This window comes from Haliotis rubra, unplaced genomic scaffold, assembly GCF_003918875.1.
Source record: "Haliotis rubra isolate DU_JTF1 unplaced genomic scaffold, ASM391887v1 Scf257, whole genome shotgun sequence".
Lineage (NCBI taxonomy): Eukaryota > Metazoa > Mollusca > Gastropoda > Lepetellida > Haliotidae > Haliotis > Haliotis rubra.
In genome coordinates this window covers 429,077-448,353 of record NW_025766636.1, presented here as the reverse complement: position 1 = coordinate 448,353, position 19,277 = coordinate 429,077, and the positions used below count along the sequence as shown (strand labels likewise).

General features: G+C 40.8%; 1 protein-coding gene and 1 long non-coding RNA gene across 2 annotated transcripts; one reads left to right on the top strand and one right to left on the bottom strand.

Annotated features, from left to right (window-relative positions):
• Positions 1 to 747: 747 nt before the first annotated feature.
• LOC124279816 lies at positions 748 to 2,242 on the bottom strand. The gene is made up of 3 exons (XR_006899489.1): positions 2,150 to 2,242; positions 1,666 to 1,701; positions 748 to 1,349 (listed from the first exon to the last, which is right to left on the bottom strand). It is a non-coding gene; the product is annotated as an uncharacterized LOC124279816 (long non-coding RNA).
• A 49-nt stretch (positions 2,243 to 2,291) lies between these two features.
• Positions 2,292 to 17,087, top strand: LOC124279815 (serine-threonine kinase receptor-associated protein-like). The gene is given in 8 exon segments (XM_046715693.1): positions 2,292 to 2,423; positions 3,736 to 3,800; positions 3,803 to 3,873; positions 5,537 to 5,691; positions 6,207 to 6,306; positions 9,059 to 9,196; positions 9,321 to 9,457; positions 16,391 to 17,087. Coding segments are annotated over 8 exon segments (984 nt in total). The 5' UTR covers positions 2,292 to 2,308; the 3' UTR covers positions 16,594 to 17,087.
• Positions 17,088 to 19,277: the final 2,190 nt, after the last annotated feature.

Genomic DNA, 19,277 nt, shown 5'->3' with positions numbered 1-19,277 from the left:
AATAAATAAAATACTTTTCAAGCGGGGGTTACGGGTGGAACGCTTACGGCTCACTGGGATATATAGTCAACTAGACATGGACAACCTCTTGATATAAACAAAATATATCACCATCAAGATGAACATACATGCCAAACTTCAGCTCCTTTGTCTAGCAAGTTCAGAAAAGAAGTTAACCGGGTAGTACACTTTGAGACAAAGGTCAAAATGATAAATTAAGCACATGATGCAGGAGCAGAACATTCCTGTTAAATCCAACAACTAATCAAAGACCAAATTTAATCGATGAAAATGGTCATAAGATATATCAGCTAACATTATCATTGAATTGTAAAAGGTATATGGTAAAAAATATAAAACCTATGTGTGTACCAAACTGAATGGAATAACAATATGTCTGATGTGGCTGCCATAAACTAATTTGGATTTGAACCTCAGTGTTATCATTGATGGGAACAAGTATGTTTAGTTTCAACTTCATTGATTTCTGATATGATGTTATCATAAAGACATAAAGTTCATGGATGTACCGTATACATGAAAATCTATTAGAATGTACCAAAGCACAACTGTTCTTTGGAAGAAAATCAAACTTTTGCTAGTGGATGCTGACAGACATTGCTTGTGGCACCTGAAAGTGATGCAGCCAGAATACACGGGATCTTCTACCTGTAATATACCAGTGACCCCCCATCAACATGATCAAACCTACTAGTCTAATTCTAGGTATAGAAAACGTGCCTGTATTTGGGAGTCGTGTCGCTGCTGTAGTTCATCACTAAGGATCTCTGTGTACAGGTCCAGGTTGCTGTCCTCCTCACCAGGCTTTACTGAAGATCCACTCCTGGCAGTAGCAACACCATCACAAACTACACTAGATGACAAACCAGCACAGCTTGATGCAAGCAACTTGTCACCTGAAGATGATGACTGTTCGGGTCTAAGGTTGTCAGTTATGATGTCAGAATATAAGTCCAAACTTTCCTCTTCCGGTGGAGGCTTGTTAGGGACCAGGGACTGAGGTTTTACATCTTGTGACAGTGGTTTCAAATTTGTTGACGGAGGTTTCAAATCTGGTGATGGTGGTTTCAAATCTGGTGACATATGTTTCAAATCTGGTGATGGACCAAGGGGAGAAACTGGCACTGGAACGGATTTGGGTAAAGATCTGCAGGCAACAAGTGCTAGTTTTGAGTCTTCACATATCATGTCTGTGTATAAATCAAAGTCATCTTCCTGGACCACATCATCGGCCATTGTTAAAGGAGGTTGACTGACTTGTGAGCTTCTGTCTTATGATTTGATCAACTGAATGAGAGGTTTCACATGATGAGGTTGATGGAGTTCATCTGTAATGTATACATCATAAGGTGATAACAGTTACAGACAACATTCCTGTTTGACATAAAATACTTCAGTTATTTCACACCTTTCTCTGTGCTAGTTAACAGATGGACATTGTGAAATAACAACGAATTTGCAGACTTGTGTTATCAGGAAATTTTCTTTATTCTACCAACTTTGGACAGGACATTACTTTGTCATCATAATCATGCATTTATATTTCATTTTATGAAGTTATTTATGTTCCAAAACTTAAAAGGCAGCTTTGGGAAAAAATGAAAACAAATTGTTAATGATCCGCCTAAAGTTCAAGGTGCTGACAAGACGATTAGTAACCATTTGCATACAGGACAACCACTGTGAACAAATAAACACATTGTAGTTTAACTGTAAATATGTTGAGAAATATACCCCCAAAAATGGTACATGAAAAAACTTCTAGAGTACAAAACCGCACAGGCATTAACAAAAATTACAAACAGACAAGGTGTCAAATCGGAGTAGTGGAATATTATCAGACACTACGTACAATTAATCTTAAGACAGCATCATATCTTTAAACTTCATACGAAAGTATTTGTGCTGCTGAAAGATATGAACACATATGCTGAACATGCTCATTTCTTCGCAAACAATCTTGAAATTTGAATCATGATCTGGCAAGTCATAAAATGAAAATGTTTTCATTTATCAACGATATTCTTAATTGCAGTTTAGCAACACATTTTAACTTATCAAGTCAGTTATGTGAAACAATAGAAATGTTTCCTTTACATCCTCATTCATTCTTCTGACCAATACCTACAATCAGAATGTTATCAAAATCCAATGTCCAGTCTCAGTTCTGCTCTCAGTTTCACTTTACCCGCCATTTCAAGCAAGTACGCAAGCGTCAACTTTTCATAGTTCCGGGGGATGTTAGCAAAACACATGCGCGACACCATCCCGGAAGTAAACATTCAACATGTCGGCTCTGCGACAAACACCGCTGACTTGCAGTGGACATACTCGACCAGTTGTTTATTTGAATTTTAGTGACATAACTCCGTATGGATATTTCAGCATAAGCGCTTGCAAAGGTTTGAATACATCTTTGGCTTGTAGTAGAGCATAACTTCTAGCTGCGACCTAAATAGCGTTCAATATGGGCACGTGCTCGCACCTGTACCGAAAGACAGCATGACATATCGGCATGCCACGAGATGTGTTTTTGTCTTGATATAGATTCGAGGAGTGATTTTAATGGTGTAACATTAAATTCTTCACATCTTTTTCCAATGATATGCCTGATGATGATAAAGCCAGATGCTGAAACAGTTTATTTTGTTGAAATATATTTTGGTGAAGCATTCGTACTAAAAGACAAAACACGGAAAAGTTTTGCTCGGGTTCATTTCCCGTCACGGATACCATTATTACCACGTGTGATGCCAGTTTCTTGTCCCCTATTTTAATATATCTTTGCCCTGAAACTTTCAAAGACCATGAGGAAAAAAAGAGTTTTTCAGAAGTTAATACATGTGTTGTCTATAGCAGAGACCATGTAATAGATGGTATCTGTCTATAGAAATACTAAAAAGTAAATGTTATGGGCGACCTTTCTGGGCTACTTTTGTCGTGTTATGCAATGAAGAAGAAATTGCCATCCATATACTCGTCTTATATTCACAAATAAATGTCTATCAAGAATCTCACTCTGTCTTTTTACATGTTTAATAAACAGGATTAACCATAAGTTGAAGTTTTATATAATGTCATCCCTTGCCATTATGGGGTCAATGGATAACCCCCTGCATTAGTGACACCAATCTGCCAGTGATTTAATAAGAAACGATTTGATATTAAAACTTCAAAGAGTTGTATCTTGTGCAATTATTTAACAAGGAAAATATATCCTACCATCATTATATTACAATATTGTGTATCTTTAAAATAGTTACTAACACAAGTGTAGCACTTTGGTATGTTGCTGGATACATCGTAGGTTAAAGACAGTTTACAAGTCACCGTTTGACTGCAGTACATTCTGGTGGGAAGTTGTGTTCTGTAGGAATGAATATTTAAGATTAAGGATTTGTCAGAATCAAAAGCCAATATCTATTAGAACTGAAGCTCGAAAACTGCTGGTAGTGGTATTCAGGAAATTTGGAAATGGATGCTGTTATGTTAATGTAGTACCATTCCTTAAATAATTTAACAAATATACACTTGCACTTGTTGCGATTATATTGTGATTGTTGTTATTATCATCATTATTATTACATTGAACTTTCATTTTCTATCACCAGCTTATATCTGTATCATGATACACATAATATGACCGCAAGATTGTGATGTGTATTTTCTGGTGAGTCTGAATATTCTCCTAGTGCTCTGGTCACTCATTTTTAGATGGAAAGCCAATGTTGCGGCAGGGTGACACAGGGGACTGGATTGGTACCTTCGAGGGTCACAAGGGGGAGCCGTGTGGGGAGCCACGCTGAACCGAGATGCCACCAGGGCTGCAACCGGTGCTGCAGATTTTACTGCGTGAGTAGGCATGTGTACTTTCTTCATTGTAGAGATGATAACGATGATGATGGTGGATGAGCACTGGAATTGTATACTTATGTGTCTCAGTGACTGTCGCAATACTGTGGTCTGTATGCAACATCTAGTCATTCATCATTCATTTACAGCTGAGGGGCTGACATGTCCCCATTAACGCACCTGTGGGATGTTCTCAGGTGGAGAGTCCCAGCACTTGTGGGATGTTCTCAGGTGGAGAGTCCTAGCACTTGTTTATGAACACGTCTCAAGAGGCCCAGATAAGCTGCGTATCCGGGTAAAATATGCATAGAAAATTTCCAATTATGCATTCTTGCGTACCAATTACGCATTTAAAATGTTAGATATGCAAAAAGTTTAAAACAAGTGTGCGTACGGAATATATTTATAAAAATCGACTGCGTAATGAAAAAGACAGCGATTGCTATCAAGTTGTACTGTAAGTATAGGACTAGTGTTGTACTGTCAGTATAAGATGAGTTTTGTTTTTATGAAATCATTTCCATTATATTTAAGTTGGTTTTGATTAGGTATGACATAAGGCAGAACATACCTGCTTAGTAAACTTACTCAATGACGTAATACTTAGGTGTGTAAAATGACTGAAATACGCACATATTTGAAAGCAGTGGGTAACGGAAAATGAAATACCCACTCAACATTCATAATACCCATAAAATATGATAAAATACAGTGGGTACAGTACCCACATGAGCTAAATCTTATCTGCAGCTCTGACGTCTTGTTCACATGGTCAAATTGTTGATTTGCTGCATTAAACAAATTGCATGTTGTTCCTACTTGAGTATTTGTCATGACTTGACCATGAATATTTCGCTGGTATGATTATTGGTGCACGATCTTTTTTAGCTAAAAGCGCGAAAATTAATCCAACGTGAAAATAACTATGATTACAGTATCTAGGGCAGCAGTAAGCAAGTTGATTGACAGTCTCCATAAAAGAGTGGTGCATGTATCACCCAGTGTGTACACACCAGATATTGATATACACACATGGTTTCAATTTTACAGACATTTATTATCATTACAACTTCAGTGTCATTTCATCAATTTCCTTGTTTTAGGTTTGTTGTGTATATAGGAAGTTGTCAAGATTTCAAGATAATCAAGAGATAGCCTCTAAATAATTACAGTTTGATTGAGGTGGGGCATGAAACATAACAGAATTAGGAGCAAGTACAATCTTGTAATGAAGACAATGTTAACCTTAATTGCGAGGAACATCTTTCCTCCTCATACTGTGTATGTGCGTGTAAGTGCATTGAGAGAGATTTATTTATGACAGAGGCCAAAACTACAAGTCTGCAGCAAGAATCAATAAAATGCTCAAATTTGTGATTGATTGATTTAGATGTCATTGTAAACCAGTGCCCCGGAATATTGTTCATGATGCCAATCTGGGTTCAGAATTATTAAGTATGTACAGATGTAGCTGAACTATTGCTGAGTGAAGCATAAAACTTTAAAAAGTCACATAAATCAGTGTATCCACACAGTCGGGATATTTTGGGAATATGCGTTAGCATGACAAATTTGTTTTTGAATAGCCCACCATACTCACTCATGTTTCATGCAAGTACTGAAAATCTTTTATATAACTGAAATAAAGTGTGTGTATTTCCAGCAAACTCTGGGATGCAGAGAAGGGCGAGGAGATGCACACCTTCGCCCACAAGCACATTGTGAAGTGTGTGGATTTCTCCGCTGATAGCAACTTCCTCCTCACCGGAACCCAGGAAAAAAACCTCCGCATATTTGATCTGTCAAAGCCAGAAGCAGGTAGGTGTAGATGCTTGGTTTGAATGTCAGCAAGACATGGGGGCCATTGCTTGGAACAGAGCTAGCATGTTGGCTTTTTGGTCTATAACATTCTTCTTAAGTTTGGGGAAAGCATTAAGTGATGCAGGCCTAAGATGTTCACCTGTATTGGGAGCTGGGTATAATGCTGACAGACCTATGGCCATAATCAAGGCCAGTCTACAAGTGTAACACATGATCAGTGGATCCAGGAGCTGCCAAGGGACACGATTCAGTTATGTCATGCCTCGTGCAACTGTACTGAGTAAGACATGGCATGAGACTGTCGTGAAGATCCACGTTGCAAACAAGCAAACAAACAATCTTGCTTCTGAAGAGGTATTTTCACTGAGTGATAAGTTTTCGATGTCAAATGGTTGAAGTTTGATCAAAACAGTTTGTGTAGCATGATTGAAAAATGAAGTTTTGATGTAAATCCTTGCCTCTGTGTGAGAGAGTTACATGTGTTTGGTAGAAATCTTTTTTGACATTTCCAGAGCCACGCGTATTAAGTGGGCACACTGCCAACGTCCGATCAGCCTTGTTCACAAAGGGAGATAAATCTATCATCAGCATATCAGATGATAAAACTGTCAGGTAGGTAACTGTGATGCTGAAAAATATTCTTATCTTTGTATCGTCCCAGCCATGTGTTACTACACCTGTGACAACACTGAGAAGTTAGCCTTGGTCACTCTCCTACCCAGAGTTCCATGCGGTCAGCCAGCATAGTACCTCTGCCACAGGCCAGAAAGATGTGACGATTCGTCACATCTTGCACAGTTCATTCAATATGATGTACATATTTCTTAGCTCTTTTATTTTTGATAAGTCTACACATCAAATTAAACATCATTGTTAAGATGGTTTAGTTTCACTGAGAAAATATCCTAAAACATGTATCACTATTTCGATTTACGTAGTGATCCTTTGTTAACATGGGTTGTACAGCTCCACGTGCTGTCATCGAAGCTTTATGGAGAGCAAACGAATACGATGTATTGTCATAACCCCCCTGTTGATACATAAATATGTATTGTCATAACCCTTACTGTCGCAGTTGTAGAAGATTATTTATGTAACAATGTGAAATTAGCCAAGGTATTACTACACCTGTGTGACAACATTGAGGAGTTAGCCAAGGTATTACTACACCTGTGTGACAACATTGAGAAGTTAGCCAAGGTATTACTACACATGTTTGACAACATTGAGAAGTTAGCCAAGGTATTACTTCACATGTGTGACAACATTGAGAAGTTAGCCTAGTTATTACTACACCTGTTTGACAACATTGAGAAGTTAGCCAAGGTATTACTACACATGTTTGACAACATTGAGAAGTTAGCCAAGGTATTACTACACCTGTGTGACAACATTGAGAAGTTAGCCAAGGTATTACTACACCTGTGTGACAACATTGAGAAGTTAGCCAAGGTATTACTACACCTGTTTGACAACATTGAGAAGTTAGCCAAGGTATTACTACACCTGTGTGACAACATTGAGACGTTAGCCAAGGTATTACTACACCTGTGTGACAACATTGAGAAGTTAGCCAAGGTATTACTACACCTGTGTGACAACATTGAGAAGTTAGCCAAGGTATTACTACACCTGTGTGACAACATTGAGAAGTTAGCCAAGGTATTACTACACCTGTTTGACAACATTGAGAAGTTAGCCAAGTTATTACTACACCTGTGTGACAACATTGAGAAGTTAGCCAAGGTATTACTACACCTGTGTGACAACATTGAGAAGTTAGCCAAGGTATTACTACACCTGTGTTACAACATTGAGAAGTTAGCCTAGTTATTACTACACCTGTGTGACAACATTGAGAAGTTAGCCAAGGTATTACTACACCTGTGTGACAACATTGAGAAGTTAGCCAAGGTATTACTACACCTGTGTTACAACATTGAGAAGTTAGCCAAGGTATTACTTCACATGTGTGACAACATTAGCCAAGGTATTACTACACCTGTGTGACAACATTGAGAAGTTAGCCAAGGTATTACTTCACATGTGTGACAACATTGAGAAATTAGCCAAGGTATTACTACACCTGTGTGACAACATTGAGAAGTTATCCAAGGTATTACTACACCTGTGTTACAACATTGAGAAGTTAGCCAAGGTATTACTACACCTGTGTGACAACATTGAGAAATTAGCCAAGGTATTACTTCACATGTGTGACAACATTGAGAAATTAGCCAAGGTATTACTTCACATGTGTGACAACATTGAGAAATTAGCCAAGGTATTACTACACCTGTGTGACAACATTGAGAAGTTAGCCAAGGTATTACTACACCTGTGTGACAACATTGAGAAATTAGCCAAGGTATTACTACACATGTGTGACAACATTGAGAAATTAGCCAAGGTATTACTTCACATGTGTGACAACATTGAGAAGTTAGCCAAGGTATTACTACACCTGTGTGACAACATTGAGAAGTTACAAGGTATTAACACCTGTGTGACAACATTGAGAAATTAGCCAAGGTATTACTTCACATGTGTGACAACATTGAGAAGTTAGCCAAGGTATTACTACACCTGTGTGACAACAACATTGAGAAATTAGCCAAGGTATTACTTCACATGTGTGACAACATTGAGAAGTTAGCCAAGGTATTACTACACCTGTGTGACAACATTGAGAAGTTAGCCAAGGTATTACTTCACATGTGTGACAACATTGAGAAGTTAGCCAAGGTATTACTACACCTGTGTGACAACATTGAGAAGTTAGCCAAGGTATTACTACACCTGTGTGACAACATTGAGAAGTTAGCCAAGGTATTACTACACCTGTGTGACAACATTGAGAAGTTAGCCAAGGTATTACTACACATGTGTTACAACATTGAGAAGTTAGCCAAGGTATTACTTCACTGTGTACAACATTGAGAAGTTAGCCAAGGTATTACTTCACATGTGTTACAACATTGAGAAGTTAGCCAAGGTATTACTACACCTGTGTGACAACATTGAGAAGTTAGCCAAGGTATTACTTGACATGTATTACAACACTGAGAAGTATTACTACACCTGTGTGACAACATTGTATTACTACACATGTGTTACAACATTGAGAAGTTAGCTTAGGTATTACTACGCCTGTGTTACAACATTGAGAAGTTAGCCAAGGTATTACTTCACATGTGTGACAACATTGAGAAATTAGCCAAGGTATTACTTCACATGTGTGACAACATTGAGACGTTAGCCAAGGTATTACTTCACCTGTGTTACAACATTGAGAAATTAGCCAAGGTATTACTTCACATGTGTGACAACAATCCTGTCATAAGTTCATGTGTGTGTATTTCAGACTCTGGGATGTTAGCAGTGGTACCGAGGTGAGGAAGATTGATCTGCCAGCACAGCCATCTAGCCTGGAGTTGGCCCGTGATGGAAGTGTCTTCCTGGTCACATATGGCCATAAAACATGCTTTTGGAATTCTGATACGTAAGTATTGTGTTCATTTATTTTTGAGACTATTAGGAATACAATTAAACTAAAGCGTCCGTGTAAAACTTAGATGAGAATAAACTTTTGAACCTATGTACTCACTACCGTGTGCCTGTTTCAGTTTTGATAGCGAGAGGGAGTATGAATCTCTAGCTCCTGTAAACTCATCGTCTCTCCATCCTTCAAAGAACATCTTTGTTTCTGGAGGCGAGGACTTCAAAATGTACAAGTACGACTACGAAACTGGAGAAGAACTTGGTAAGATTGGAAGTAACAATAGTAGCCATAGAAACTGTTTGTGTTTTGAAATTTTCCAATATAACTTTGGAGAATGTAAGAACACTGTATCTCAATATATTTCTTATTTTTCCTTATCCTGACTCGTGCTAATTATGCTTGTCTCCTTCCTCTTGCTAATTATGCGAATGAAAAATAGTGGAACACTTGAAATCCCTTGAAGTTCCAGGCGGTGGGGTAGTGGTTAAAGCGTTCGCTCGTCACGCCGAAGACCGGGTTCGATTCCCCACATGGGTACAACTTGTGAAGCCCATTTCTGGTGTCCCCCGCCGTGATATTGCTGGAATATTGCTAAAAACGGCCTAAAACAATACTCAGGCAGTCAATTCCCTTTAAATAAGCGGACGTAAAATCACTTACCCAGAGTAGCGTCCCTTTCCTCCCTTTGGCGCCCAAATGGTCACATGATCGGCCATATTTGTCACTCTCTCCTTCTTCGCCCTTGAGGACGGTTGTGAGAGCAACTGGGTCCCTATACGGCACATATCCTTTTTAATTTTCGGACTTTACATCAAAATTATTGCTGTATACGGTTTTTAGGATTATATTCTACATTACGGTTTGAAATTTGATCTAAAAATTTCTGTTGTTTGACATGTGTTTTCTTCATGTTTACAATTGATGAAAACTTGTATTCATTGTAGGTACCGAGTGTCTGCGGCTGACCCTCATTTATTATGTCCTAATAGCACTGTTTCATGTTCTTTCAGCTCTCGCTGTGAGTGTTGTGTACATTAAAATTCTGTTGAATTTAATAATTACCTTTTTTCCATCCATAGACGTGCTAAGGACTGGGTACGTAGGTATTCATGTCTAAATCGAGTGATTACGCTGATAACCGTGTGTTAACCACTGCTGCAAATATTCATAATTCTAGTGAATTGCTGAACGCTTCTCAGGAGCAGGTCGATGTACCAGAGGTGAACGCCGGAGGTCATAAGAGATCATCGTCTACTGAGCTGACCTCATCGCAGATGAAGAAGGCCAAATCTTCATTTTCGCAGAAGAAGAAGGCTACTACCATGAAGACTTCAGCGAAATCTAAGATCAGCTCTACACAGAAGACAAAGTCTTTCTCTGCCGAGATTGTACCTCCGGAAGAAGCAGACGTGTATGATGATCTCCCCATCCTCATACCTGAAGTCACAGTCGTCAGCAAGAAGACGAAGCCTGCTTCTACAGCTACATCGGCATCAGTATTAGCGCAGACTTTGACAGAAGACCTACTATCAACGCTGACAACGGGTACCAGAGATAGCAGCAGCGTCAACTCTTCACGAGTGCAGCGAGCCTTAGATGACGTCTCCTCAGTATCAGATGCATCATCCCTGCAGCAGTGTCTTCAGACAACGCAGTTCTTCAACCCGGGACTGTTCATGCAACAGGTTACAGACCAGATGATATCGATGATGGAACGTCGCTTCGCTCAAGAGAAGGCTGCTATGAAGACCGCTACAACGTCTACTAGCCTGTGTGAAGGCTCTACAGTCTCCCCACCACATTTGGATGAAGAAGGAAGCCTGCGCGAAGGCTCACGGACAGAGACGCCCCAGAGAGTGCTGCTACGAAGTCTTCACGCAGGAAAGAATCGAGGCGTTCTCCCGAACCCTACAGACGTCGCAGATATGAGTCGTCATCTCCATCGGACTCTGACGACCATCAAAAGACTGCGCGAAGGATTAGAGAGATATCTCAAGACTCCAGGAGGAATACACGGTCACACCGGGACCGTTCACCTGCACGCAGCTCCACATACAGATCTACATACAGAGACTCACGTCATTATGGATCTTCAGATAAGGAAATGTCCAACTGCACCGTCTGAAGTTAGAAGTCGGAGAACTCTACTAACGTCAGTTCAGCATAGCAGACCCCTCCGATGACAGTCGGCCTGCGTGAAGGAATATTAGCTTTACAAGCTCTCTTGGATGAAGGCCTGCACGAATGGTTATGCTCACGAAGATCCTTACTGTCAGAAGTATCAGCGGTTAGAAGCCTGGAGGATTCAACAAAAGCCAGCAGTCCACGATGGAGCCTCCACGCAGTTTCAGCGTCTCAGCAGGAAGTATTCTAACACAGAAGTAGATCCAGTCGTTCTCCAGGATTCTTCAGACTGCGCAGATACGGATCTTCCAACTTGGACCTTCATCAACCTGCGCGCAGGTACTTACGGGGAGGATTATAATCAGAGTCAGCATGTCCCGCCGTTCAACGATAGCAGATTTCCCCTTCATCATACGGAGCCCTTCATGATACATCAGGGTTTGAGATTACAAGATCATCAGTGAATCCCATAATAGATCTTCAAGATGGAAGATAAGAAGATAACGCAACTGGACACTACAACTAGATGTTGGCCATGTTGGATCAACGCGTGGCTGAAGGAAGAGACGCCACACCTGAAGTAACGATGTCAGATAACATCCGATGAAACTCTGAAGATGAATTTTCATCACAGGGGTTACAAGATTTCAAGGGGACAGTTAGCAGCATTGTCGCAGTTCCTCAGCGAGACATCGGTTACGGTCAAGTTTACAGTACATCTGTATAAGATGACGACTGCAGTAAAGATGATAAAGTTGAAGAATACGAAGTTTTTCGCGCGCTTCCACTCAGCCATCAAGACATGTGTTCACTCGTGTAACTCCGGCACAAGCCGAACAGAAAGGTTACGGACAAGGCCAAGTCGTCTACAGTTGTAAACAACTCTTTCAATGTGGGTAAGGCTCCATTTACAGTCCAGTTAGCAGGGTACAGCGTGGTTCGACTGTCTTCACAGGTCATAGAGGACTTCCCCTGTCAGCAGATTTAATATTGGTTATCTGGGGACTTGCAAGCGTGAGACGATTTCTAGACTTCACATCGATGGCAGTCCCAGTACATCATAGATTTTGCTGATCTAGAGACGACGTATTATGCATCATCGCTGCACATTGTTCGGTTTCTGGTGACAACATCTTCATTACATAGTACCGGAAGATTGATGAGACAAGCTTCAAGCCATGATTCCAGAATCGATCATCTCTCCGCTTCCATGATGGACATGGCAAGGGCTCCTAGATCCACATACCTACAGCGTAGGACATGATTGCAGTAGATGGCTAGTAATCTCCTAATCGGAGTTGGAACCAAAACAGGATCTTCAATTTCTGGGAATATGGCTCATCACACCATAGAATGACACGGTCGTCCCAGAGGATCGTTGGGTCAAGATACAACATATGATATCTCAAGCAATGCTCTCTCCGTTGACACTACGTGCTTGGCAAAGCATGCTTGGTCTACTCAACTCAGCTCAAGACAAGACTCGCAGAGCGAGACTACAGCTGCGCCCACTACAAATATTTGTGAACGCCCACCTCGACAGTATGGATTCCGCTGATAGTACCGGACAGCCTGAAACCATACTTCCTATGGTGGACTCGGAAGTCGAATGTATGTGGAGGAACCTTTTTGTCAGAGCCGGTTTGCAACACTCATCTCTACGTAGATGCATCGCTACAAGGATGGGGTGCCCACTTCGACAACAAAGTGACGGCAGGGAAGTGGTCGAGTCAGGATCAGAGTCTGCACATCAACATGTTGGAGATGACAGCAGTGATCAACGCTTTACAACACTGGTCCAGCGTACTAAGAACGCAAGACTCAGGGTCCACACGGACAACTCCACAGTGGCATTCTACATCAACAAGGATCAACAAGATCAAGAAGTCTGCTACAACTCAGCTTTCTCCTGTTCAGCATCGTCGACAACCTAAACATCTACATGAAGGCATGCCACATTCCAGGAGCAAAGAATGTCATAGCAGACGCCCTATCTCATCCACTACAACCATCTCCGACAGAGTGGATGTTACACCCAGAAGCGTTCCGGCTCTCAATAGGAGCTCCACTGGTAGACCTGTTTGCAACAAGCAACTACCAACATTCGTCTCTCCGATTCTGGATCCTCAGGCATGGGCAACAGACGCTTTAAGCATCTCATGTGAAGGACTAAACGCTTATGCGTTTCCACCTCCAGCATTACTACCACAAGTAATACAGAAAATCAAGCAGACGACAAAGCTGCAACTGATTTTGGTCGCGCGCCCTATTGGCCAGCGAGGTAATGATTTCCCGTCCTCATACAAGAACTCGGAAGTCCAACCCTGAAACTATCACAGTGGTCGAACCTGCTCGTCCATCCACACACCAAGCAAGCTCACGGGAATCCGGCATTGTTCCAGCTACACACGTGGAGCTTATCAAAGCTTGCCTGAAGACTAGAGGGTACTCCGCCAGACCACCGAAAGCAGTAACACTAGCTCTACACAGATCCACTCGCAACTTGTACGACGACAAGTGGCAGAGATTTGAACAGTATGCAACGAAGAAAGGCTTTACAGCAGTAAACGCAACCCATCCTCAAGTGGCGGAATACCTGTGTCATCTGCGACAGATGAGACACTTAAAAGGTTCAACACTCTCAGCATAGTTATCACTATGAAGACGGGTGTTAAGCTGACCAAAGTACCAGAGATACTGGCACTACTACGTTCGTTCAAGTTGGAAGACCAACAAAGAAATTCAAGGCTCCTGCCTTGGATCACAACATAGTTCTACAACAACTCAACAGTGATGTCTACGAGCCTCTAGAATGGACATCCTTTGAACTACTGACTCAGAAAACGCTGTTTCTTATCGCCCTAGCAACAGCAGCACGGATGTCAGAAATACATGCTCTGGACTTCGAACGAACACGATTTGAATCATCACATCGTGACATCGTATATCTAGGACTGAGATGGGATTTTATTGCCAAGAACCAACTGTCCGGCCAGCCTGACAGACAGTTCCACATCCCAGCACTCTCTACAGTCCTTGGGCCACAGGATACCTGTCAGAGCACTAAAAGTCTACCTACAAAGGACAAAATAAGGAGACGAAAATTCAAGCGCCTATTCATCCCCTTATCCACTGAGATGCCCTAGTCTCTAGGACAACTATATCGATCTGGATGAGAGCCGTTATACTAAGGGCCTATAAAGCAGCAGGACTTGAGCCTCCACAAGCCTCCAATCCACATGAAGTCAGAGCCCTGGCGTCAACACTTGCTCTGCATGGAAACTGCTCCATTACAACTATAATGGAGGGCTGCTTTTGGAGATCGAACACGGTGTTTACCAACCACTATCTCAGAGACATTGCCACCGAAGATGTCTCAGGCATTCACCAGTTTGGGCCACTTGTTGTAGCACAACAACTAACGGTTCCACAAAGGCGCTGAGAAAATCTCTCCCTTTTTATCACGTGACTTGTGAAAACCAACGCTCTGGAGAGCAAATGGTTAAAGTCCATGCACACATCTAGGACAGACTAGCATGACTGATAGACCCTGTACATGTATGGGACATACTTGTACATGAAGAAGGGTCGCATCTCCACTCCATGCACACGTCTAGGACAGACTAGCTTGAGTGATAGACCCTGGATGAGATGGAGTTGCAATAGATAACTAATGGAATATTAGTATATCTAAAATCCACACGAAAATGTCGGGAGAAGTTTCGGAAGAAATCTGAAAAGTTGTGGTCCCCCAGACTCATCAGAGAGAAGTTGGAAGAATCTTCAACAAGTGCCGTTATAAGTTCCCAAGGGGGATAGAACAGGACGTAAATCAACAACCAGTGAATCTATAAGTGGCTTGACCCACCACCATTTCCGACGGATTCTGCAAGCATAATTAGCATGAGTCAGGATAAGGAAAAATATGTAATTTTCTGACTAAAATTGATATTTTATACTTATCCTGACTCATGAGGTTAGCCCTCTGGTTTTTCCTGTAAATCCGGGTGTCGGGCTTACATACGGAGAGAGTGACAAGTATGGCCGATCATGTGACCATTTTGGGTGCCAAAGGGAGGGAAGGGACGCTACTCTGGGTGAGTGATTTTACGTTCCGCTTTTTCAAAAGGAACTTCAAGGGATTTCAAGTGTTCCACTATCATTTGCAAGAGGAAGGAGACAAGCATAATTAGCATGATTCAGGATAAGTATAAAATTACATGTTTGATGCCTTCACACTGGCACAATGTGGGGATTTTAAACACTCGATGTTGGCAATATGATATGTTTCCAGATACATGCATGAACCAAAAGGATTAGGGGAATATGTTTGACCCAGTGGTATGAGTGTTAAACTGACTTGATGTGTTAAGCATAAGTTTGAACCCGGGATTTACCCAGATGTTTTTCTGGGTTTGCACCATTACCATACAAAGCTCATCATCATCTGACTTCAAAACCTTTATGTTTTGAGTGACCACCCGGAGAGGGTTCAATCCCTGGCCGTGTCATACCAAAAGACGTTACAATATGGTACTTGTTGGTCCCTGCCTGGTGCTTCGGCATTAATGGGCACAACAAGGACTGGTCGGGTCAGAGTCAGTGTATTCATGCTTAACTGTGGGGTGTTATCTCAGTGAGCTAGCACTATAATACCAGCTTAAGTCTGGGCTGGAACAAGCAGCCACACACATGCATGCACATCGTCATTTCAGCAAAATAATCTTAAGTGCGACACTAAACCCCATTTCACCTAACCTCACCTCAAAACCTTTATTATCACATCGGGGCGGTGGGGTAGCCTAGTGGTTAAAGCGTTGGCTCGTCACGCCGAAGACCTTGGTTCAAATCCCCACACGGGTACAATTTGTGAAGCCCATTTCTGGTGTCCCCCGCCGTGATGTTGCTGGAAAATTGCTAAAAGCAGCGTAAAACCAAACTCAGTCAGTCAGTATTATCGCATCATGTCCAAGGGAGACTACTGTAATGACACCTGGGCTCCTAACAATCCTCCAGTTGAAAGTTATAATGTTCACTGTTGTGTAAATCCTTCATTTTGTTTCATTTTAGAATCGTTCAAGGGACATTTTGGTCCAGTACACTGTGTGAGGTTTTCTCCTGATGGGGAGTTATATGCCAGCGGCAGTGAAGACGGAACTCTACGTTTGTGGCAGACAACTGTCGGCAAAACATACGGCTTGTGGAAATGCATCTCTCCAGAAGACAACCTCTCAAACTCAGATTCCAACATTCCTCTGAAGGCGGAGGCATAACATTTGCTCTCCGTAGTGCTCAAACATCTTGCTTCATTTTCACAGCTAAGGCTATTTAGCAATTGTTTTGCTTTGAACTTCAACAGAACTAAAACATGTCGGCTGCCTGTCAATCATGTCCGATGGAATGATAATGAAGACGATTGGTTTTAGGGGGAATGCAAGCCACAACAAATACATGCAGCACAAATACTAATTATCCTCAACTGTTGTCGTTATGTAAATTTCGGGTTAAGTTCAGACTAGTTTCTGTTCTTGCTTGACCAAGGGACCCTACTGAGAGTGTTGACAAAGAATGTTGACAAAGAATGTTGACAAAGAATGTGCCAGTAATCAATGTATTGACTGTAGGACCATTTTTCTGTTGTGTTTTTGTTGTTTTATTTCCCCGAATTCAACTGGCATGACATGAAAATGATTCAAGATCAACATGTTTTAAGTGTCCTAAATATGATGTATTGGCAAGAAGCAAAATAAATAAAGTCTTGTCTAAATCAAATGTCACCTAGTTCATATACTACTCACACTTTGCTAAGGATCACACAAATTCCCAACTTTACTTAAACATTGATTTATAATTTGAAATTGTATCCATTTAAAACTGGATAAATAATAATATGGTAACCCTTCTTTAGGCAACAGCCACTTTAATCTAACCTTATGCACTTGATACATGAGTAACCATTAAAATGGTTTTCATGGCACCAATCAACCATTTTGCAAGTCATGGAACGAGTCATTGACAAGTACACAACACCTATCAATAGCAGGTATGGGATCCACAAGATGCAGTAACATACTGAAACCTAGGATCCATGCTTACAATAGGCTTAGATATTTAAACTCAAATTAGACCTCACATCATAGTTTTCTGTTGAATCAATGATCTGATCCTCAGCAAAGTGTGAATAGTATACAATAGGGTTAATGATACATTGATATACCACTCATTAGAAGTGAAGAAACACCTGAGTCTTCATAGTACTGTAGTTAAAGCATTACAGATTAACTATGGTGTTATGGAAGAATCAGATTCCTTGAGTCGCCCATGTTAATGTATTTTGTTGAATGAATGTAAAAGGGTTGACATCATTGTGAGCTTTAGGAATGTGATATTTGAAAGTTTTAGGAATTGTTTGAAATATTGTTCAGGTAGAGAAGATAAGTATTATTTAATGTGTTCTTGGAAATAGTTACTATACTAAAGAAAATGAGTCACAGAACACCGGAATCTAGTGTTCTTTACCTCTTTGGAGTGGTATGGTTTTGGCATGACGTCACAACACCGGAATCTAGTGTTCTTTACCTCTTTGGAGTGGTATGGTTTTGGCATGACGTCACAACACCGGAATCTAGTGTTCTTTACCTCTTTGGAGTGGTATGGTTTTGGCATGAAGCCCTTTGTTTGCTTGAATTGATGGAAGTTGTGCTGGGATACTAGCATTTTTGTCTTCTGTTTCTATTTGAGATATGTTTACTCGTGTGATGGCTTTTTGCAGAGTTGGAAGGCCACACAGTTTTTAAACGGATATTTTCAACATACATTACTGGAGAGAAGCAGAAGCAGTGTTCTTGAGAATTTGTCAGCAACTCTGTTCTTTGCTTTGTGTGATTTAATACTTTTTGTAAAAAGTTATGAGTATTTGAGATCAAAATTTTATTGGGGAATCTTAGAGTTGAAAATTCTTAATTCAGAACAATCACAACATGTTGATACAGAAGTGTTTAAGTGAAAATATCTTGATACATGATATCACATAACAAATTATATCATAGGATGATATCAAGATTCAACAGCTCACCATTTGACCCAGTAAAACAACATGCAGTTTTATGCATGATTTTGTAATTATTTGGTTAAGAGAGGCTAGTCACTCTCTTAAACAATGTTGACTTTCAGTAATCACATTTTGTCTGTTCTTAAGCATTGTTTCCAAAAAAAGCTGACGTCCCTGAGGTTACGAGACTCTACTCGCCTTATTCCATTTGAGAAGTCTTTGAGAAGCTGTTTAAGAGTGACCACACACAAGATGTTTCAAGATAAGAATTCTGTTTCAAGATGAGAGTTCCTGATAAAATTGCCGTGTGTTACAAATGTTCGGATAAAATTACCGCTGCTAATCTACTTAATGGTGTCATGCAGATGTTCCTGATACAAATACATTGACGTGTGTTACAAATGTTCAGTATCTTCATCCCCATGATATTTGTCTTTAGCAGTTAGGAGATTGTATCACCCTTGGTAGAGGCCATGTATGTATTTATTTGAAGAGATTCTCCAATATGCAAAGTGATGTTTTAGTTTAGTTGTTGATTGTTAGTACTAACATTGTAACCACAATAGTTATTTTGTAAAAGCAGAGTTGCTATGTATCTGGGTAGTTTGGTTGTCAAGGGGCTGAAGTTCACTGTGCAGAGTTGCCTCCCTTGGATATGCCAGGAACCTATGACTGTAGGTCGACATCCAAGTTTGCATCAATTATCAAGTTGACAGTGCCCCTTGTTGTTTCACAGAAGAGGTAAACAGCTGAGACCAGTGTATGAAATAAGGCCTGTCCGACCGCCCGAGCTGGGGTAGATTTCTGACGGACGGTCTAGATCTACAGTTAGCCATCCCGATGATCTGGTAAAACTTTTAGATGTTCCATACATATCTTGGTGTCTGGTCTGGTTAAATCCACATT